Below are 21,520 nucleotides of genomic sequence, written 5' to 3'. Positions count from 1 at the left end.
GCCAAAGGGCAGTTTAATTATGGCCAGTCCCAACTTTTTACTAAGAACTTGTCAAATAGCTCTCAACTTGTCGGCCCGGCCGTGGGTCCGGCCAGCAGATCATTGTTGGAGTTAAAAAGTCCAGCGGGGGGGAGGGCAGGGAAGGCCCGCCCTTGGATATCTGATGGTTTATTGTTTATTTGCCTTTCACAAATTGTTAATTAAATTTCTGCACTGCCCCCAACCCATCGCTGGTTCTGGCCTATAAATGGCGGCTGAACTATTTTTTGAAAATTATTTTTTTGCTTTTTTTATTATTATTAATTCAATTTTTGCAGCCACGGCGAAATCTCTTTTATTTTTGCGAATTTCTTTCTTGGGCTTTGCTTATGGATAAAAAAACAAAGAGAAAAAGTTTTTGCATAGTTCTGGATGCCGAGTTTAGCTTTGCCGTTAGTTTATTACGCCATTGTTGTTGTTGTTGTTGTTGTTTTCATTATTTTTGTTGCTTACTTACGAGCATTTTCTCCGTTGCTGCCGCCGCTGCCGTTCCTATTGTCTATGCAGGGGAGCGGCTTCTTGTAATATTTTTCTTTCAGCTCCACGGAACCGCCTCCAACGGCTTGTTCTGCCCTGAGATAATTCTGGGGCTTTTTTTTGCGGGCGCGCGATGTTCCCTTCGCACCGCCTAAGTGGATCCACGCACCCAATCCAACCACCCACAGCGCCTACGATACAAAGCCCATCCGGCGAACACGAAAGAGGTTTGGGACGTCTCGGATTTTCGTTGAATGGAATACAATTTTCTGTGCATTTGATTACAAAAGGGATTCGTGTGCTTAACCAGAGGCACAATGCTGCTGCTGCTGCTGCCGCTCTGGTGGCAAGGGAGTCTTTCCTCCTTTTCTACTCTTTTATGTATTTTTGTCGCTCGCAGCTTCATATCTTGCTGGACTCACCAGTGCTCCCCCCACTGTGTCCATCAGCGTTGCCCAAAAATAAATAAGGGAAAGTCTTGCTGGATTATTTAGGACAAAATGCCGGTCTGTGTATTCGAGAGGCTTCTTTGCAGAAAGAATAAGTTAGATTAGTGACTGGTGGAGCTATTTATGACGTTTAAAATGTGGAGTGGTGACTGTACCAGTCTCAGGACTCTAACTGGGAAGTGTCGGAGTTGCTGTGATCATCTGTGATTGTTGGGCTTTGAGTAGAGGTCTCTACTGAGTCGAATTTCAAGTGCTACAAGCTGTTGGATCCACTTTTTATTTAGATCAAAAAGCAAACCCCAACAGGCTGCGGCTTGGTGTCGCTTGGGCCACTTGATGCTGCCTTCAATGGCACATCAACGTCCAGAGTAAAATATAATTCGAATGAAATCTTATTTGTATGATGCCGATTTGCTATAGTAAGTGATTGCCCACCAGCAGCAGCAGCTCGCTCCTAAATGTTGATAAATGATCTCCACCCACGGAGCCACCAAAAACCAATGTCCTGTGCTCGCAGCGGGGGCGGCTGCTGGCATGGGACTGTGCCACCCAGCCGCGAGATGCCAAAGCATCAATAGTCGATTTGGCACCCCTCCCCCCGCGCAGCACGCCCCGCATGAATGCTATTTTGGCCACAGTTGCGAGCAAACTACAAATGGAATTTATTATGCGTCGCCCAATTTCTGTGCTCTCTTGGTGGCAGCAATTTATCTTCCATAAACATTTATCTGCGCATTTGACTGTGACCTGCCAACCAAGGATCGCTAAGCAGCTGAATCATTGTCACCCTAGCAGGATTTATTAGGGTGAAGGAAAGGTCTCCCCACTCTACAGAAAGATCCACCCAGAAATAGCTAAAAGTTGAGAATTGTTCGATCAATTCCATTGAAGAATATTTAATGAAATGTCGAAGTCTCTTATGCATTGAACATGTGTACCAGTGGTTACCGTGGATACTCAACGTTCAATTGTGGATGCTGTGGGGAAGCACTGCTAATAGCCCTCGCCCCTGCCCTGCCCCCTCTGGCTTTGTGAAACATTCAAACAATGGAATGGCAAAGCCAACAGAAATGCTGGGCTGCGGCTTGTTACACGAATCTCATTTCGTATGCGGATGGATTTTAAGAAAATTACAATTTATTGCCCATGGAAATCCTTTGGCCAGTGCCTTTGCCTCCTTCTCAGCATCTCATTCCGCTGCCTCTACCCTCAAGCATTTACATTCTATTCTAAACCGAAACGTTGTCGGGCAGCGGAGGAGCCTGGGCTGTGGGCTGTGGGCTCCGGGCTCATTCCGGCGTATATCTCCATGTACATGCCGCAGTGGACCAGTTGGTACCGCAGCAGCAACGGACCAAATCCATTCATTCATATTTATGCCACACAAAGAGCAAAAGTTTTGTGCCACTTCCACGACGTCGACGTCCACAGTTGTCTTTGCACACAAATTTATTGGCAGTCGGCCATCAGCGTCGCATCGGAAACGAATGGGTGGGACACAGGTTAGGGGTGGAGAACGGGGACCAGGCAACGTGACATATTTTATAAAATGTATAATGTTTGCAATATTGCAAAAGAAACGCACAAGAGCCAGAGGCAGCGGCCAGTGCGTGCTGTCAGGATATGGGAGAAGGAGGTGGCATCCCTTATCAAAACATACGCACTGCTGTCGTTATAATAAAATTCCTGTTCAATGAAATAAATGTCAAAGGCATTTAAAATTCGCATACAGTCAGCACCCGCACATAACGAACGGAAAATGCTGATAACTCACCGATGAGTGGGAGAATCAATGTAAATGATGGGAAATGGCAGGCAATAAATGTAGAAAATGGAACACAAAGTAAATTACAGTCAGCCACACAAGTATGCGTATCTGAGAATATGATTGCCAAAGCAGAGAGCGCTCTGGAGACAGTCTCGGGGATACAGCTGAAGGATGTGCTTCAGATATTCGTACGTATGAAGGGCTCACACACAAAGTAATTATGAGAGCCACTTGCAAATGTTCCCCCACTTACAGCTCTCCCTGTTTGTATGTATTTACTTTTGTAAGTAACTGTTTGCAAGTGTTTGGGCAACACACAGTGCGGAGTGGGGCAACTCAGAGAACAACCAACAAGTTTGCCGCACGACTCGCTGCTCGTGCGAGTCATTATAAGTTACGCTAATCAAGTTGAACGTGCGCTGCGGCGGGGCATGCCACATACACACATGTAGTAGTAGTGGTGGGGAGGCGTGGCTGTGACTGCCAACCGGATGGCAGGCAGACGACACCGGTGCCTGCTGCGGCGGGCAGAGCAGAGCAGAGTGTTGAAAGAAAGGAAATGACAATTCAAATTAAAGACACCAGAAACCCGCTCCCGCCCCGCCCCGCCCAAGACTGCTGGATAGTGAAGGGCTGAGAAGTAAATCAGAGAATGGGGAGCACAGGGCACACACTGTGGCAGGCAGACCACGCCCCGTTCTCCTCCCTTTAGCATTGCCACTTAACATGAAATTAATTATGAAACTTTTGTGCAAAATTTTGTTGAACGAGTTGAAAAGTCTTCTTCAATGCTGCCTCTGCCGATGGGTGGGGCAGCAGAGGCAGGGGAAACACGTACTAAGTATGTGGCCGGTAAAAAAAGTTAACGCGCCCCGGCATGGGGCATGGGAAATTAAGTACACGCCACGTGGGCCACAAGTCTGCCGAGGACAGGCGAGCAGCGCCTACTCGGGCTACCTCTGTGTCTGCCTCACATGTACATGTATATGGTGTGTGTGTTGTTGCCACAGCAAACACCGCAACGCAAAGAGCAGCATCAGCAGAGGAGAACAGAGAGAGAGAGAGAGAGAGAGAGAGAGCAGCTAAGCGTGTTCCGTTTTTGTCGCCCGGAAATGTACAAAAAGAACAGTGGGATCGATGCTTAGAGGCTGGCAGATGGGAACACATTTGGGAGTTCAGGTTTAGTTAAGGAAGAACTAAAATCTAAGGCACAAAGAATCATTGCAATGGCCATGAAAATCCATCAGAAATGATCCATAATTTTCATATTTACACACAGTACGGCTGGGAGCCAATTCCCAGCCCAATCCAACATCTGCATTCGTCACTCGACTGTTTGCTGTGCCTGTTGGGGGCGGAGGCTGTTGCAATTAGGCCGCAACGCAGGCAGTCGGCGGCAGACGCTTCGGTGGCAACCGGAAACAAGCCCAAATAAGTATGCAATGAACTTTTTCTGCGCCCTCAACAAGGAAACTTTCGCCAGGCCAGGAACAGAGCCCTTCCCTATGCCCGCCCCGCCCCGCTGGCATGTAAGTTGTTTTACTTCAAATTTTAATTATGATTTAATGCTGAAATACGGAAATAATTTGCGGCAAACAACTTTTGCGCTCCGCGCCGCCTCAGTAATTCCATTTCATGGGTCGGCAATTGCGGCTGCTACTTGCTGCCTCATCCGCAGGGAAACCATATACATGCGAGAGTACATACGATACTTTATGCTCCCTCAGCCGGTTCATAATCGGACTATTTCCGACATTAGACGGCTACGAGCAACTTCCTGCTGCTCCTCCCTCCCACACGTCTGGATTACTTTGCTGAGTAAAGATTTGAGAGGCAAAAACCTTTTCTTTGTGCAAAAAATAAGAGGATTTATCTACAATGGGATGTGCTAAACATATTTGAGTTTGCTCTTAATTGATGATTAATTGAATTGAAGAGCAATTTCGGGGGTAGCCAAAACACAATTAAAACTTTAAGCCTTCCACTTTTGAATCCATTTTCTGGTTTCTAGTTTTGGTTAAAGTTTTTGTGTGCGTTTTTCGATGGTAATTCGTTTGATTTCGATTTTCTGTGATTTTATTTCGTGTGACCTTTGCCCATATAAGCTTATGTAAATATGCATCGATTTACATTCCAAATACATAAATAAATACATATTGTTTATGTGTATTCCTGTGCACGTTGCTGCGCGTAGAGTAAATATAATTTGTGTGCCCACCAAGTTGACATTGCATCGTAAAACTGTAGATACTTATTTGTTCGTTATTTGCCACATAAACTGCAAAACAATGTGCCTCACGCGAATCCCCCAGCACACACACACACACACACACACACAGATACGTGACATTTTATACGCGTAGTTGCCATTTTTTATTCGCATCTTTTTATGCACTTTTATTACCTTTGGCCGCCGCCACAAAACAAATGTTTATGACCCGAGCAAAGAGAAATCGGAAAAACACTCGAGAGAGAGCAAACAACAACAACAACAGAAAAAACCGAACATAAAACTAAGCTGCTGACAGATTTTATTGTGCGAGATGACTCCTTGCCAGCGACCCAAGGGCGCAACAAATGGGGGCACGGAGGCTCTTCGATCAAATACAAACAAAGCCCAGAAAACATTCTCAACTTGTGGTCGATACACACACAAAGTGGCTGGCACACATTTTATTTGAATTAAATGTGAAAATGTTTTTGTTTTTTTCATGTCAAATATTTTACATGGCCAAAGAGTGAATATTTGTGTGCCCGTCTTTGGAGTATTCCAATTTGATTTTGCCACTGCCAAAACATTTTAGAATTTATAGTTTGTGGAACTCTTTGGCAGTCTACTAATTCCCATTAAGTCTGCAGTTCCGGATGGATCGGAATTCACAGTTCAAAGTCTCTCTAATCAGACGGTATTTGTAGGTACATTTTCTGGAATCTATTTTCTATATGTACTCACAGTGTTTGCTCTTCTCCGCCGACACCTGGCTGTGCGGCGTCCTCGCGAGTATGGCAAAGAGCATCAGTAGCATTAGCAGCCATTTGGGAATGCCTGACGCCAGCGGCGTGGGCTTCATCGTTGTTCGTCGGGCAACCGCCACTGGCCCGCCATCAGCTCCCGCGCCTTTGGGGCCCACGGGTGGCCCCGGCCCACACGATGTGGGCATCAACAGCATCGCTTCCTCTGCGGTGGCACAATTCTGATGGTTTCCCTTATGCCGCCGACGATGCTGATGTTAGTGGCCGAAAAGTTTGCTTTGTTTTCGTTCGCTTAGTCCGTCATTCTTCGGCAATTAGTAAGCTTTCATTTATGAATTTCCTCCTCTTGCTAGTGCTGCTGCTGCTGTCTCCTCATTTCACCCGCGATGTACATTAACGGATTTCGCCCTCGTTCCAAATTTCACACTGCAAACAAAAAGAGAAATTAGACAAAATTGAATTCCAAGAGAGCCGAAGAGAACATTTTGGCAGCAGCTTGCCGCTGAAAAAAACAGTGAGCGCTGACAGTTTATGGTCGGTCTTTGCTGCTGCGTTTAAAGTTATACATTTTGAGGAATGCATCGAGCTTTGCCCTTTTTTAGTCGATTTATGTGTTAAATTACGGCAAAAGGATTGCAGCGAGCAGTTTATTGTAGGATAGGATCTCCGTAATGGCTATAAATATTCCCCAACGCTGGAGTAGTTCACTCTTTTCTTTCACTAAGGAACCCCCAATGCCTCTATTGCAAATATTCCATTAATATTCCATCTTCAAAGAAATCTATCAGTAAACCAAACTTCTTGGTGGAACTCCTTCACAGAGCATTTTTCTAGTAAAAAATACACCATAAATCGATGCCATCGATGCATAAATTTAGTCAAAATCAACAAGAAATATACACAAAATAATGAAATATTACGCAAGCGAGCCGGAGCCTGCAGTTTATCTATAAAACGCAGCCATGAATACATTTTCGACCCTGTTAATAGTGAGCAGCAGCAGCATGTCCTAGCGGTCAAGAAGGAGCTGGTTGTCCCCAGTTTAGACTTCCCAGGAACACCTCCAGCAGAAGCTGCGCCAAAGGAGTTAGTTAGTTATGGACACATCCTTCATGTGCTTCCTATGCGACAAAATAATGAGAAATCAGAGGCAGAGGTCGCAAAAAATAGCAACATGCAAGCCGAGGCACGAGTCCTGCCCGAGCTGTGGAGCCTGGGGCATAAGAAACGCCATCGAAACGGGACGCGGCCAGTGACCGTGTCACACACATTCCCAGTGCCCCTCCAGGCAAGGAGCGGAGGCAGCGGCAGAGGCAGAGGCAGAGGCAGGACGAGCTGTGCTCCAATTTCGTGTTTAATTAAATCTGATTATAGCTTTTCACTTTGTCCTCTTTGTACTCCACTTATTTTCTGCGCTTGGCATTTACCCATGGGCCATGTTTTTTTCACACACAAGTATGTGTATGTGTGTACACACACACATGTGTATGTATGTATACATAGATGTATGCTCTATGAATTTATGTATCAGGATGGGCACATTTTACTTTATACTAGCAGGAAATTCCTCCTGATTTTAGGTATTTAAAAACATTCTGGAGAAGATTTCTATAAGTTAAACTGATTGAAGAGCGACTAGAAAATACTTAAACAATAATTTAAAGCATTATTTCATGCAGCTTAAAGTTATTGTAGCTCTTTTAACTCCTTTCTCAACTCCCAAAAGAATGTTCTTGATCTTGGAAGTAACTTTTCAATAACCAACGACAACTTGAAATATTGTTGGACACGAAAAGCAATTGCCGCCCTCAACAAACAGATTCTGGGAAGCCTCTTTTCTGGGCAAACAAGTAAAAAGATGTTGTCCCCAGAAGATGGTGAAGCTGTTGGTCATTGACATGCGATTTGCTCCTCAGGACATACATGTGTACGGTGGAACGTATGACCTAATATTCGCACATATTATGTGTGGGTACATACATATGTACCCACTCGTCTAGCCCCTAAAGCCTGTTGTGCATTTCCATGGCTGTTTTATTTTGTTTGTTTTTTGTTATTGTCCCAAACGCCATGGCAACCCGATTTCCCGGGCAGCTGAAAGGGACATTAGAGAATATTTTTCTCGCCAGTGGCAGCCAGCCCTTGGCAGGAAAGAACAAGTAAACTTTACGCCTTGATTGCTCTCTAATTTCACAATTTGGAGAACTCAAATCTGGTAGAATAATTTTAGCTGGAAGGCGGATGAAATACGGCTCTCGTTATGCGCCTTTTTCCGTAACTCTAATGAGGAATGGAGCAGAGCGTGGAGTGGAGTGGAGTTGCAGTTGGAGTTGGAGCTGGTGCTGTTGAGGGGCATGCGTTTTGTGTGCAACGACCGGAGGCGCCGAGGAGGAGGAAGCCGCATAAATTACAAACACAACTAAAAGTAATAGAGCAGCCAAGGGAGCAGCACAGAGTGAGGAAGGGACTGGGATTGGAAATGGCAGGGAGCGATAGTGTGTCCGAAGTAACGAAAAAAAACACACAAAAACTAGACGACTTACAATTAATGGCCCTGTGGGGTTTCAGCGCCATACAGCTCGGGGGTCTGGAATACCCACACTCGTTTGGATTTGTGTTCTTGCTTGATTTGCCTTTTGTCGCGATCGCATTGTTCGAATGGGACAAAACAAAAGGGTTACAGTGGAGCCACATTAGTGATGAAAGCGCGCAGACACGCTGAGGGCTAACATTGTGATTGCTTTCGCCTGATCAGAGCCCGATAGACTAAGAATAGAGAAACAAAGAGCTGATGGCACTACAAATGGTTTTAGTTATGGTTTGCATAATGTTTTAGTCAATAACTTGGTTAAGTTTCCCGCTAAAGTTCTGATTATCGATTCCGTTCTAATGAATCAAACCCTTTATCTCCCTGTCAGCCATCGCGTACCCTCTCCACTCTGTTTGTGAAAATATAAGGGACACAGCGCTCAAGCAAACGTGTATATGCACATGGGTGCACAATAAATATTTATGTACCCGTATATTCTATAATGATTGTCCTGCTTTTCTATCTGCACATGGGAGCTCTCTTTTTGGTGGCGCGTTAAAAGCCCGAGAAGCGTTCCCGTAATGGCAGTGCGGCAACAATGGCAGCTGGTGGCAGGAGGAGGACTACTCCAAGGACTACACCTCGAAGGTGTGCTGAGCGGGAAGCTCTTTGTTGTTCCTGTCGAGCATACCAAAAGCACCCACATGTCTAGGTGTCTGGCTGTCTGGCTGTCTGGCCTGGTGGGGTGTGCGTGCCTTTGCGTGCACAATGCAAATGTATTAACTGCAGGACGTTAAAAACAAAAGAAATTACGTTATGCCTGCAGAGTGCTGTAACAGAGGGGATTTTTCCCTTTTGCGGATTTTGCCTGCTCCTCCCATATGGTTTGCTGTTGCTGTTGCTGTCCGTCCATCCATCGTGTCCGTGTCCGTGTCCGCACTCGCGTCTGACTCACGTCTGCACCGGGCACGTCCATTTGTCTGCCGAGTACTGAACGGAACTGAGCTGCCAACAGCCACAACAGCACCTCGCCCCCCGACCAGGACAAGGACAGCACAGGATGTGTCAGTGTGTGTGGTTTTTGTGGGTGGATTGCTTGATGGGTGGCTGGTTCGTATGCACTTCTCACTGTATTCAGCGGACGAATGAGTTATTTCTCGGTGGGAGTACGGGGCCGGCCATTTCGACTACGGGTGTTTGTATTTTTAAGCCATTTTCCGCTGCATTTACTTCGGTTTTCCTTCTTCGATGAGGTGTCAGTTTATTGATTCAGCAACCTTTTCCATTCTTGTGTGTGGCAAAGGGAATGGATTGTGGATGTATGCCTAATTGGAGTACTTTTATCTGACTATGATGATTAATAATACTTAAAAAGTGATTAATAAATATTTGAAATGATCTGAGACCTTTTTCCTGTGGAAGGTTTTCGTACTATTTCCACATGGGGTCTTCTAGGGTCTTAAGCACACTCGGAAAGTGCCAACTCATGGCACTCCTCCACGATAGGATTGCGCTGACAGAACGGGGAAAATAAGGCAGGATGAGTATGGGGCTTTAAGTGCAAGTGTTGACAAGAAAACCTAACGACTGACAGCTGAGACAGTCCCAAGACGGACGCCGCAACGCTGACTCGTAGCAATCGTAGGAAAAATACGAAAAAGAGGAAAAATCAAATCTCGTCGTTGTCGATTTGCCTTTTGGGTAAATCCTTGTGGCAGATTAATAGGCGGGGCCAGGGACCCAACCCACTGCGGGGACCAAGAGCAGACAAGCAAACCGCAAACGCACTCCGAATCAAATTTATTTATTTATTTTTATGTTTTTTGCTGCGGGCAGCTTCCCTCATTTGTGCCCAGCGCAGCACATAAGCCGACAGCAACGTCAAGCTGTGTGTTTTCCATCGAGATTGGGAGCTGGACGCACGCAAAAGGGTCGAGGTCATGCTAATGATTAATACGCGTGGCAGCTTGACCACCCCTGCCAGCTCCTGGCCACCGATTGGCGTGTCCAGTGGCTGGGGATGTACTCGTATTTGCACGGGGTGGAGGTGGGGCTAATGGAGTGCGGACTAAAATAAATCACCTGTCCAGGGGAGATGCTCTGTGCACGAGGAGAGTACTCCTCATGCGATGATATGGCTGGGAAATATATAAATTAGAAAATGCTAAACGGATGTGGGCTACAGTGGGGAGCGGTTGGATGGCGGAATACTCCATTGCCACACTTCCTGACCCTGGCTACGTAGAAGGCCACATATTCCATTTCGGTGCGAGCAAACAGTACAGAGGGATCCTTATGTATGTAAATGTGTGTGTATGTGCCTGTATGTATGTATGTGTGTTATGCGTGTGACACTACTTTTACACACACGCACGAGTGGTATATACACACTCATAGCGGTGAATACGCGAAGGACCTTCGGCATCGACCACAGCGCCTTGCCCAGGCAGTGCAAGCGAGACGACACACTTAACAGCGCAACTAATGCTCTCGCTGCGAGAGAAACAGCGCGACAGAGAGAGAGAGAGAGAAAAGAGAGCAATTTTCAGCTTTCTATCGTACTCGCTCGTAGTACTCGCAGGCGTAAAAATGTGTAAAACGCAACTTGACAACCGACTAGGCTCCCGGCTACGGCTACGGTTCTCAGTGCTGCTCGCTCTGATGAATGAGATTAACCGTTACAGTGGCACACGACAAACGACACGCACACACACACACACACACGCATGCATAGGCACACGAAGTACCGGTGTGGCCGAAATCAACCCCCTGTCAGGCAGGCAGGCAGGCAGGCAGGCAGGCAGGCACAGTGCTCGTCGCGACAAATGACTGCAAATGACCTCAGCCAGGAACAGGAACAGCAGCAGCAACAAAAAAGCAAAACAGCAACCCCCGAGCAAACCCAGACGAGCCGCCGACGCACTTGCTGCTGCTGCTGTCCGTTGCCATTGCCTGCTTTCTGTGTGCGTTGCCTCTCACTCGCTGATTTGTCTCCCCTCCGTTCACCGTTACCCCTGCCTGTATTTATTATGCACGCACTGTTGTTGTTGTTCCTGCCGCACTGACATTTCATGTGTGTCGCGCGGTTGTTTGCCCAGGCAGCCGCCCTCGCCGTTATCTTTGGACTCGATCTAATTCTAAATCACCCAGCCCCAAGCGGCTGCATCCGCCAGACCTGTTCGGTGTACGCTCTGTACTCACACAAACGACGCTTCAGACGGCAACCAAAGTTTATATTAATCTTTCAAAGCGAAACTGAACTGTGCACTGATAATCTTATGCACTTCTGAGCATCCACAAAGTGCACACAACTCACACAATTGTGATTCACACTTTTTGCCTCTCACTCATGCACGGGACGGGAACGAAACGAAACGAACGGCACGACGGCTAAAAAAGTTCTGCAAATGTAATCCTCATTTAAGATTTAACATTCGAGCTAACAGCCTCCACTCGCTGGGCCGCGATTGCTTTAGCTTCTCGCTGTGCCAACATTTACCTAATGCTTCTCGCTGCGCTGCGGTTTCCAACGAGTTGGCAGCCCTCTGTTAAGCTTATCGATTGCAGGAGGGCTGTGTGCGAGCAGGACAGCTCTACTGAGCTCCAACGGCGGGTGGTAGTGGGTTGAGGGTGGCAGGCAACATGTCTCTTTGATGCCACTTTCCCACGAAAACTGAGTACATTTTAGAACTTTCACACTGTAATCGACACTCGGCTTTGATTGCCAACACCTTTAGTCACAGTTGGCGATGTTTGGTGCTGAAACTTAGGCACACAAGACTCAAAAGATATTCAATCCGAACTATGCGTACTTCTGACGGACTCGAACTCGACCCGGAGCGAAGTTGAAAGAGAACTGAAGCCCTAGCCGGCGCCTTCGGGGGTAGAAAAGGCGTACAACCCGACCCACAATCAACCACCAAAAGAGCGACGGTCTCTCGCTCTCTCTCAGCATACACTCCACTCTCTTAGTTGCCTTTTGTTTTCCATAGGCGCATTTTACTGTACACAAATTTGGCGCCCCAAAACGTAACGTAATCGTATCTCAATGAATTAGTAACAGAAACTACCATCAGCACGTCCTACCGCTCTGAATTATATTTAAAAATAATCTCTTTAAAACTTCCCAGCAAGAACTAATAGATGGGAAGAGTAGATGGTAATGGGAAGAGTCTTTATCGTATGACAATCGTAACATGAGACTTGTGCGTCGTCTGCAGTCTGGGAATTGCCTTGAAATCAAATCGATTTCACGCCGCCCGCCTACCCCACACGGACACACAACGGACACACAGGGACAGGGACAGGGCAGGGCTATCGATGAGTTTGGAGCACAAGCGGAGCCATGTCCTGTAATTTGTCGCCGCCACACGACAGTGCTTGTCAGTGCCTGTCTGCCGACCGCCCTTCGGTTGCACAATTTAATTATAGCGCCGAGCGTGAGGTGGCTTTAAGGTAACGCAACCCGAGAGCAAAGCCCAGGCAACCACCCAAGGACTACTTGTGGACGCATTCGAGCCTAAGCGCCTACGTCAGAAACATCAGAAACACGCGTTTATCTCGTAATTAAATTTAAATGGGATAACTTTGTGCCCTCTTTGCGTTTCCGTCTCTCAAAGAAATTAGCGTCTGGGCCGTGTCATAAGACAAACGGACAAAGATAGAGCCGACGACGGCTTGACTTTAATTATAATGGACACAGCCTTTGACTTTTAAACGTTTCGCAGTCTTTTTATAAAAATATTACTACCTTTCAGGTAGATGTTTCCTCAGAGTATAGTTTTGAATTCTCTCTTCTGGGATTCCGCTTGGGAGTGGAAGTCCTATTGCAAACATTAATGGATCAAGCTTCGTTTATAGGTCGTTTATTCGTTGAATATATCATAGTCGAAATGAGAATTCAACTTAAACACTTCCTGCAACTGGACAGATCGGAGAGGTACGTACGTTTTGTGTATATGTCAGCAACCCACTCAGCAAATATATGAATAGCCATAAACCCTATGTTGATACCCTTTTACCATGTTCCTATAATAATACTGTAAAATATAAAGATCAAAGATCAGCTCTCTATTTGTAATACCTCACTGGTAATCCCTTTCCTGCCTGACTTTGAGCTACTTTCTGGCCACCTTGCCTTCTGCCCTTTGAAGCCTTAGACTCGACTATCGAGCAATCCACGCGACTGGGGAAATTGCAAACCTTCCTTGTAATATCGAAGTTCAGACCCTTCGGACATTGACGGGGAATGGAGCGACCGTTGGCACAGACATAAAATTTGCTGCACGAGTTCAGATCTCGCACATGTTCACCGTTGGGAAGCGATGTGCAGTCAAAGATCGACTTCTGTTCCACTTTCTTCACGGTTGATGACTCCGGCAGGCGAGCCGCATGCTCCGAGAGCTTCTTGAGGACGGAGACTTGAACATCATCAATAGAGCAATCCACGAGGCTGGGGAAATTGCAGACCTTCTTCCTAATGTCAAAGTTGAGAATACTGGGACAGCGACGGGGAATGGCTTTTCCATAGGCACACACGAAGAATTTGTTGCAAGACGTGGGATCCCTTAAGTATGTTCCAGTTGGGAAGAAACTGCAATCTGTTCTTGCCTGGAATTTCGAAGAACTCTCTGAGGTTGTGCCTAGTACGCGGTCATATTGCGACTGTTCAATTCCCGCCGAATTCAGTGTCTCGGTCTTGGAGCCATCAATAACTGGACGGTTAGACAACGAAATAGGTTCGGTTGGTCTACGGACGGGCAACGATGGTGCCGCTTCGATTACTAAAGAGCTTTCCGCTGATTTTTCGTTAGATGAGCTTATTTGAGTAATTTGCTCGGATGAACTTTTCGTAGAAGATTCCGCGGAGAATAGTTCTTCAGAGCTGGCACTATTTGGCTCCGTTGAACTCTCCGCAGATGGCTCCGTAGAGGATGGTTCTTCAGAGCTGGAATTATTTGGCTCGGTTGAACTTTCCGGAGAAGGTTCCGTGGATGAGGGTTCCGTGGAGGATGGTACTTCAGAACTGGAATTATTTGGCTCCGTTGAGCTCTCCGGAGGTGGCTCCGTGGAGGAGGGTTCTTCAGAGCTGGAGTCACTTGGCTCCGTTGAACTCTCCGGAGATGGCTCTGTGGAGGATGGTTCCTCAGAACTGGAGTCATTTGGCTCCGTTGAACTTTCCGGAGAAGGCTCTGTGGAGGATGGTTCCTCAGAACTGGAGTCATTTGCCTCCGTGGAACTTTCAGGGGAAGGTTCCGTGGATGAGGGTTCCGTGGAGGATGGTTCTTCAGAGCTGGAATTATTTGGCTCCGTTGAACTTTCCGGAGATGGCTCTGTGGAGGATGGATCTTCAGAGCTGGAGTTATTTGGCTCGGTTGAACTCTCCGGAGATGGCTCTGTGGAGGATGGTTCTTCAGAGCTGGAACTATTTGGCTCCGTTGAACTCTCCGCAGATGGCTCCGTGGAGGATGGTTCTTCAGAGCTGGAATTATTTGGCTCCGTTGAACTTTCCGGAGAAGGTTCCGTGGAGGATGGTACTTCAGAACTGGAATTATTTGGCTCCGTTGAACTTTCCGGAGATGGCTCCGTGGAGGATGGTTCTTCAGAGCTGGAACTATTTGGCTCCGTTGAACTCTCCGCAGATGGCTCCGTGGAGGATGGTTCTTCAGAGCTGGAATTATTTGGCTCGGTTGAACTTTCCGGAGATGGCTCCGTGGCGGATGGTTCTTCAGAGCTGGAGTTATTTGGCTCCGTTGAACTTTCCGGAGATGGCTCCCTGGAGGATGGTTCTTCAGAACTGGAATTATTTGGCTCCGTTGAACTCTCCGGAGATGGCTCTGTGGAGGATGGATCTTCAGAGCTGGAGTTATTTGGCTCGGTTGAACTTTCCGGAGATGGCTCCGTGGCGGATGGTTCCTCAGAACTGGAGTCATTTGCCTCCGTGGAACTTTCAGGGGAAGGTTCCGTGGATGAGGGTTCCGTGGAGGATGGTTCTTCAGAGCTGGAATTATTTGGCTCCGTTGAACTTTCCGGAGATGGCTCCGTGGAGGATGGATCTTCAGAGCTGGAATTATTTGGCTCCGTTGAGCTCTCCGGAGATGGCTCCGTGGAGGATGGTTCCTCAGAACTGGAGTCATTTGCCTCCGTGGAACTTTCCGGAGATGGCTCCGTGGAGGATGGTTCTTCAGAGCTGGAATTATTTGGCTCGGTTGAACTTTCCGGAGAAGGTTCCGTGGAAGATGGTACTTCAGAACTGGAATTATTTGACTCGGTTGAACTTTCCGGAGATGGCTCCGTGGAGGATGGTACTTCAGAACTGGAATTATTTGGCTCCGTTGAGCTCTCCGGAGGTGGCTCCGTGGAGGAGGGTTCTTCAGAGCTGGAGTCACTTGGCTCGGTTGAACTCTCCGGAGATGGCTCTGTGGAGGATGGATCTTCAGAGCTGGAGTTATTTGGCTCGGTTGAACTTCCCGGAGATGGCTCCGTGGCGGATGGTTCCTCAGAACTGGAGTCATTTGCCTCCGTGGAACTTTCAGGGGAAGGTTCCGTGGATGAGGGTTCCGTGGAGGATGGTACTTCAGAACTGGAATTATTTGGCTCCGTTGAACTATCCGCAGATGGCTCCGTGGCGGATGGTTCCTCAGAACTGGAGTCATTTGCCTCCGTGGAACTTTCAGGGGAAGGTTCCGTGGATGAGGGTTCCGTGGAGGATGGTTCTTCAGAGCTGGAATTATTTGGCTCCGTTGAACTTTCCGGAGATGGCTCTGTGGAGGATGGATCTTCAGAGCTGGAATTATTTGGCTCCGTTGAACTTTCCGGAGATGGCTCTGTGGAGGATGGATCTTCAGAGCTGGAGTTATTTGTCTCCGTTGAACTCTCCGCAGATGGCTCTGTGGAGGATGGTTCTTCAGAGCTGGAACTATTTGGCTCCGTTGAACTCTCCGCAGATGGCTCTGTGGAGGATGGTTCTTCAGAGCTGGAACTATTTGGCTCCGTTGAACTCTCCGCAGATGGCTCCGTGGAGGATGGTTCTTCAGAGCTGGAATTATTTGGCTCCGTTGAACTTTCCGGAGAATGTTCCGTGGAGGATGGTACTTCAGAACTGGAATTATTTGGCTCCGTTGAACTTTCCGGAGATGGCTCCGTGGAGGATGGTTCTTCAGAGCTGGAACTATTTGGCTCCGTTGAACTCTCCGCAGATGGCTCTGTGGAGGATGGTTCTTCAGAGCTGGAACTATTTGGCTCCGTTGAACTCTCCGCAGATGGCTCTGTGGAGGATGGTTCTTCAGAGCTGGAACTATTTGGCTCCGTTGAACTCTCCGCAGATGGCTCCGTGGAGGATGGTTCTTCAGAGCTGGAATTATTTGGCTCCGTTGAACTTTCCGGAGAATGTTCCGTGGAGGATGGTACTTCAGAACTGGAATTATTTGGCTCCGTTGAACTTTCCGGAGATGGCTCCGTGGAGGATGGTTCTTCAGAGCTGGAATTATTTGGCTCCGTTGAACTCTCCGCAGATGGCTCCGTGGAGGATGGATCTTCAGAGCTGGAATTATTTGGCTCCGTTGAACTTTCCGGAGATGGCTCCGTGGCGGATGGTTCTTCAGAGCTGGAGTTATTTGGCTCCGTTGAACTTTCCGGAGATGGCTCCCTGGAGGATGGTTCTTCAGAACTGGAATTATTTGGCTCCGTTGAACTCTCCGGAGATGGCTCCGTGGAGGATGGTTCCTCAGAACTGGAGTCATTTGCCTCCGTGGAACTTTCCGGAGATGGCTCCGTGGAGGATGGTTCTTCAGAGCTGGAATTATTTGGCTCGGTTGAACTTTCCGGAGATGGCTCCGTGGCGGATGGATCTTCAGAGCTGGAGTTATTTGGCTCCGTTGAACTTTCCGGAGATGGCTCCCTGGAGGATGGTTCTTCAGAACTGGAATTATTTAGCTCCGTTGAACTCTCCGGAGATGGCTCTGTGGAGGATGGATCTTCAGAGCTGGAGTTATTTGGCTCGGTTGAACTTTCCGGAGATGGCTCCGTGGCGGATGGTTCCTCAGAACTGGAGTCATTTGCCTCCGTGGAACTTTCAGGGGAAGGTTCCGTGGATGAGGGTTCCGTGGAGGATGGTTCTTCAGAGCTGGAACTATTTGGCTCCGTTGAACTCTCCGCAGATGGCTCCGTGGAGGATGGTTCTTCAGAGCTGGAATTATTTGGCTCGGTTGAACTTTCCGGAGAATGTTCCGTGGAGGATGGTACTTCAGAACTGGAATTATTTGGCTCCGTTGAACTATCCGCAGATGGCTCCGTGGCGGATGGTTCCTCAGAACTGGAGTCATTTGCCTCCGTGGAACTTTCAGGGGAAGGTTCCGTGGATGAAGGTTCCGTGGAGGATGGTTCTTCAGAGCTGGAGTCACTTGGCTCCGTTGAACTCTCCGGAGATGGCTCTGTGGAGGATGGATCTTCAGAACTGGAGTCATTTGCCTTCGTGGAACTTTCCGGAGATGGCTCCGTGGAGGAGGGTTCTTCAGAGCTGGAGTCACTTGGCTCCGTTGAACTTTCCGCAGAAGGATCCGTGGACGAGGACGAGGACGTGGATGAGGGTTCCGTGGAGGACGGTTGCGTGGAGGATGCCTTTGTCGTTCTCTCAGGTGGGGGTGGTAAAGTAGGTAATGGTACAGTAGGTAAAGTAGGTAATTCCTCAGAGCAGTCGACCATGCTTGGGAAGTTGCAAAGACTTTTCTCGACGTCGAAATAGAGACCCTCTGGGCAGCATCGAGTAATTGCGTTCCCGTTGGCACACACGTAGAATACTCCGCATTTCTTTAAGTCCCTTATGTAGGCGCCGTTGGGTAAAAAGCGGCATCTCGATTCAACTCTAGTCGATGTAGATGGTGTCTCATCAGTGCCGGGATTGTTCTCCTGAGTTGGAGAAATAACTTCGCGTAAGGCTGACAAACTTTCACTAGGTAACGCGCCTTGATGCTGATCGGTGGAGATCGGGAGTTGCGGCTGGGACTGCGAAGGTGACGGAGAGCCCCACAGGTTACCGAAGAAGTTGAATATTAGCGGCCTGTCAATGAATACGTTCTGGTGGATGGTGGTATCCTTGTCTGCAATGGAACTGCCAGGACTTGGCTTGCCGCCATGCACGCAGCTTTGGTCGTGGACATTGAACCGCAGTCCCTCCGGGCAGGTGTTTTTTATCTGTCCGAGGAAGCCCAGGCAGAGGAAATACGAGTGAGGATCTGCTGGGTCCACTGATCTATATCCAAACGATTGTCCTGCACAAGAATCCGTGGCAAATGCCTGAGGAACGATCCAAAGACCGATCCACAGGATATTTACTGAAAGGCAACAGGGTTGAGGGTTAATATATTCCTTGGCTGCTTCCGATTCCGAACTTACTCACCCATTAGCATTTTTCAAAGTACATCCACGAAATGCAACGTGCCCAGGCAGAAACATTCTTTTTATATAACCGCCGCCTGCAGCTTCCGCATGAAATCAATTCCCTGAAAGCCATTCTCAAGTGCTGTCTGGACATGAACTAATTGTTGACACTCCAGAACACAAAAGTTTGCTTAAACAAATTAAGTTTTGCTACAAGGCGTTGGATAACCAACAGAATGTTTCGCTGCATGTTTTACACTTGTACGGGTCTGTGTATAGTCAGGAAGCTGGAGTCTGATGGTCTGGAGTTGATGGTATAGGAACTCTAAATCCGAACATACTCTAAGTGTACACCCAGAGAAAATATGGCCACAGTTTCAGTTATTTTTTGGCTAGTTATAACTGAAATATTTTTCTATTTTCTTTATCAAACAATTCATAGAATATTTAATGTAGAAACAAGCTAGAATTAAGATCGTTGGCAATACGGAAAAGATGTCAAGAGATAAATACTGTATACATATGTATGTGGTACCCTCCAGGGGGGATAAAGATTTCTAATCTGCTTCGGTAATGGGGCTGTCAGCATGACTTTATCTCCGCTCACCTTGCGATGACGCCAATGTCGGCCGTAACTGTTGGTTGCCGATTCGGGTGGCGTACCCCTTGCCCCCTCGCCCTGCACCTCAACGCACTGGCCCGGCCCAGACGAACTGTTCCGATTAGTTGTCCAGATAAGGGGGGCCATCGTCTCAGCACTTATCGTATTTCTTGCAATGATTACTCAAGCCTTGGGGCACTTGTGGTTGCTGCTGCTGCCGCCGCGGCTGGTGGGCGAAGTTTTTACTATTTTTAGTTGTGGGGAAGAGCTTTTGGTGCGGAAAGCGCTGCCCCATCCCATATGGAGGCGTTTTGGTCCGCACTCTTATCGTAACTTGTGTGGCTTCGAATGTACCTAGTTGAGGAAATTTCCAAAATGGATTTTGTTACCTCTGGTATTCGAGCCAATAAGTTCGGCCACGAAATCGCATTTTATCTTTTGCATTTTTTTATTATTATATTTTTATTTTTGTTCTTTTTTTCGTATGTTTTTTTTTTTTTTTGTTTCTTTTAACAATTTGCAACAATTTTTGGCCAGTGCACGGGGTCACTTGCACCCACTAAAACTTGCGTAATTGGCCGTGTCTGTCCCCGTATCAGTGAAATTTGATAGCCCCTTTGGGTGGTCTTTGTTTAGCGCGAAGAAACCAACAAAAGTGCATGGTTTATTTTGATTTAAGTGGCCTTAGGCGGTGAAACCACCACCAACATAGAGGTTTTTGGCGATCGCTTTAGAACTGAAATCCATTGACAGTCCGTGCCATTTGTACATGTACTGCTTATGCACAGCGGACTCTTTTAGAGACTTTTATCATTAAAATTCATAATAATAAGGACATTTTGCTTCTCTTCAAGGAAATGTAAAATGCTTTACTTATTTTTTACTTAATACTTTTCTTCATGCCAGAAAGCAGCTCTTGTTTCTATGTGTGTTTTGAAACTAAACTGCAGTTTCAGTGTACCCCAAAAAAAGCTTTAAAGATCATTCAAACATTTTCCTGGAGTAGTATATAAAACGCTGAATTACTCGACAGATAAATGTACTTCATATTTCGATGGTATTTACCTCTTGTCAATTGTTTTCTTATCTATAAATCTGACAGAATCTTTTTTAGCTCAATTATAAAATGGTCTTGGCTCCAACAACATAATTCTAAGAAAAGAAAACAATTCTTTGATCATCCCCAATTAACCATTTCGTTCGCAACAAAGAAACCCTTCGATGGGGCAAACCCTTTTGGCTTGATCCAAAAAAAACTAATACAAAATTTGCATAAATGTCTAATGGGTGCAATGGATTAGAGTGGTCTCGAAACTACACTTTGCTGTGCTTGAGTAAAACCACAATCCATCCCGATGTGAAATGCATTTGGCCAATGCGCGCAAGCAGTTGCTCATCCGTTAGCTAACGAGACCATTCCAAACACGATAACGATCAGTAGAAGTGCACATATCAAGCAGAAAGCTATGTCCGCTAGGGGATATACCCTCAGCCCTCACCCCTGCAAGACGTCCCCCACAGTGCTCTGTAGTTGCAGTCATTGCAAGCCCATAAACAGTCGGTTATCTCTAGCGATCCAATGGGGACACACCTGTCTCGATCATCATTTGATCGACACCCCGCACCGCACTTCCAACAGTGACTAACGTTTATGGGTCTTTATTTGTGTGTATGAGTGACAGGATCAACGTCAGTCTGCCATTTCGACGGTGCCCTTGTAGTGTTCGCGCTGCAAGCGGTTGCCGTAGGTGCGCGAGACCAGGTTCCAGGCGTCCATGTAGCGGTCCATGCACTGCGAGATGCAACGTTGCTCGCTGTTATCCAGCGCCTTGCCCGGCTTCTGGATGCACTTCTTGAAGCACTTCTCGGTCATCTTCGATAGCATCTCCTGGGCATTGGCCAATGCGATTTGTTGCTTCACTTGGCTCATCAGCTCCACCTTATTTTGGCCTGTGGCTGTGTCAGCCATCTTTCGTTTAATATAATTCAAAATTTTAGCTTTCGTTTTCCACAAATCAAAGTGATTTACATTTACAAATACAAGTATAGAGGTTGTATCTGAATACAAGCAATGGGCTCAAGGCTAACTATGTTTAAAATGTACACAAATGTTTACGGAAGAAACTGATCCAAGCTGTACACTGCTGATCGTTTGGTTCAAGCAGTGCGCCGCTGGTACCTAAAGGCTCATCCACTGTACCTAAAGCTCTAGTTCAAGCAGTGCTGTGCTCTAACCGGAAGCCCCGGTTCAAGCAGTGCTTAGCTGCAAGCTGAATGGCTTGTTTCGTGATCACTTGACTATATCC

The 21,520-nt window shown here is 47.1% G+C and overlaps 3 protein-coding genes and 1 long non-coding RNA gene across 9 annotated transcripts in view; 1 reads left to right on the top strand and 3 right to left on the bottom strand.

The window, feature by feature from the left end:
• The window catches only part of LOC117893137, a 29,682-nt gene extending 17,589 nt beyond the window's left edge, over positions 1-12,093 (bottom strand). The window contains exons 1-2 of one of the 4 annotated variants that reach the window (XM_034799589.1): positions 11,736-12,093; positions 5,687-6,132 (exon numbers count right to left, since the gene is read on the bottom strand). In XM_034799589.1, the coding sequence (XP_034655480.1) occupies positions 5,687-5,903 (217 nt within the window). In that variant the 5' untranslated portion in view covers positions 5,904-6,132; positions 11,736-12,093. Of the gene's footprint in view, positions 1-5,686; positions 6,133-11,159; positions 11,177-11,437; positions 11,642-11,735 lie in introns of those variants that run through there. The other 3 variants (XM_034799592.1, XM_034799591.1, XM_034799593.1) reach the window with 3 other exon arrangements.
• A 992-nt stretch (positions 12,094-13,085) lies between these two features.
• Positions 13,086-18,706, bottom strand: LOC117893134 (proteoglycan 4). 3 transcript variants are annotated; one of them, XM_034799585.1, is made up of 6 exons: positions 18,633-18,706; positions 17,564-18,567; positions 16,331-16,918; positions 15,920-15,952; positions 15,011-15,085; positions 13,086-14,521 (listed from the first exon to the last, which is right to left on the bottom strand). In XM_034799585.1, exons 1-6 carry the CDS (start codon positions 18,640-18,642, stop codon positions 13,307-13,309), a joined length of 2,925 nt encoding a protein of 974 aa, XP_034655476.1. In that variant the 5' UTR covers positions 18,643-18,706; the 3' UTR covers positions 13,086-13,306. The 3 variants fall into 3 exon arrangements, with proteins under 3 accessions (XP_034655476.1, XP_034655477.1, XP_034655478.1); XM_034799586.1 differs by lacking the exons at positions 15,011-15,085; positions 15,920-15,952 and having other exon boundaries at positions 13,086-14,439; positions 16,627-16,918; positions 18,633-18,705; XM_034799587.1 differs by lacking the exons at positions 15,920-15,952; positions 18,633-18,706 and having other exon boundaries at positions 15,011-15,087; positions 16,881-16,918; positions 17,564-17,782.
• Positions 14,160-16,063, top strand: LOC117893138. The gene is made up of 3 exons (XR_004648780.1): positions 14,160-14,295; positions 15,523-15,585; positions 15,994-16,063. It is a non-coding gene; the product is annotated as an uncharacterized LOC117893138 (long non-coding RNA).
• A 2,151-nt stretch (positions 18,707-20,857) lies between the features above and the next one.
• LOC117895039 (mitochondrial import inner membrane translocase subunit Tim13) lies at positions 20,858-21,272 on the bottom strand. Its single transcript, XM_034802413.1, has one exon. The coding sequence runs from the start codon at positions 21,181-21,183 to the stop codon at positions 20,905-20,907; it is 279 nt and encodes a 92-aa protein (XP_034658304.1). The 5' UTR covers positions 21,184-21,272; the 3' UTR covers positions 20,858-20,904.
• Between the last annotated feature and the right edge of the window lie 248 nt (positions 21,273-21,520).

This window comes from Drosophila subobscura, chromosome J, assembly GCF_008121235.1.
Source record: "Drosophila subobscura isolate 14011-0131.10 chromosome J, UCBerk_Dsub_1.0, whole genome shotgun sequence".
NCBI classification, from domain to species: Eukaryota; Metazoa; Arthropoda; class Insecta; order Diptera; family Drosophilidae; genus Drosophila; species Drosophila subobscura.
The sequence above is the reverse complement of the archived record's forward strand: the minus strand, read 5'-3'. Positions and strand labels throughout refer to the sequence as shown.

Coding starts and splice junctions, on each gene's coding strand:
- LOC117893134 (XM_034799585.1), bottom strand. Junction 15,086..15,919: donor CGGAACCCTCATCCACGGAA/CCTTCCCCTGAA, acceptor AGCTCTGAAGAT/CCATCCTCCACAGAGCCATC. Junction 14,522..15,010: donor CTGAAGAACCATCCTCCAGG/GAGCCATCTCCG, acceptor TCCAGCTCTGAA/GAACCATCCTCCACGGAACC.
- LOC117895039 (XM_034802413.1), bottom strand. CDS start 21,183: ATGGCTGACACAGCCACAGGCCAAAATAAGGTGGAGCTGATGAGCCAA.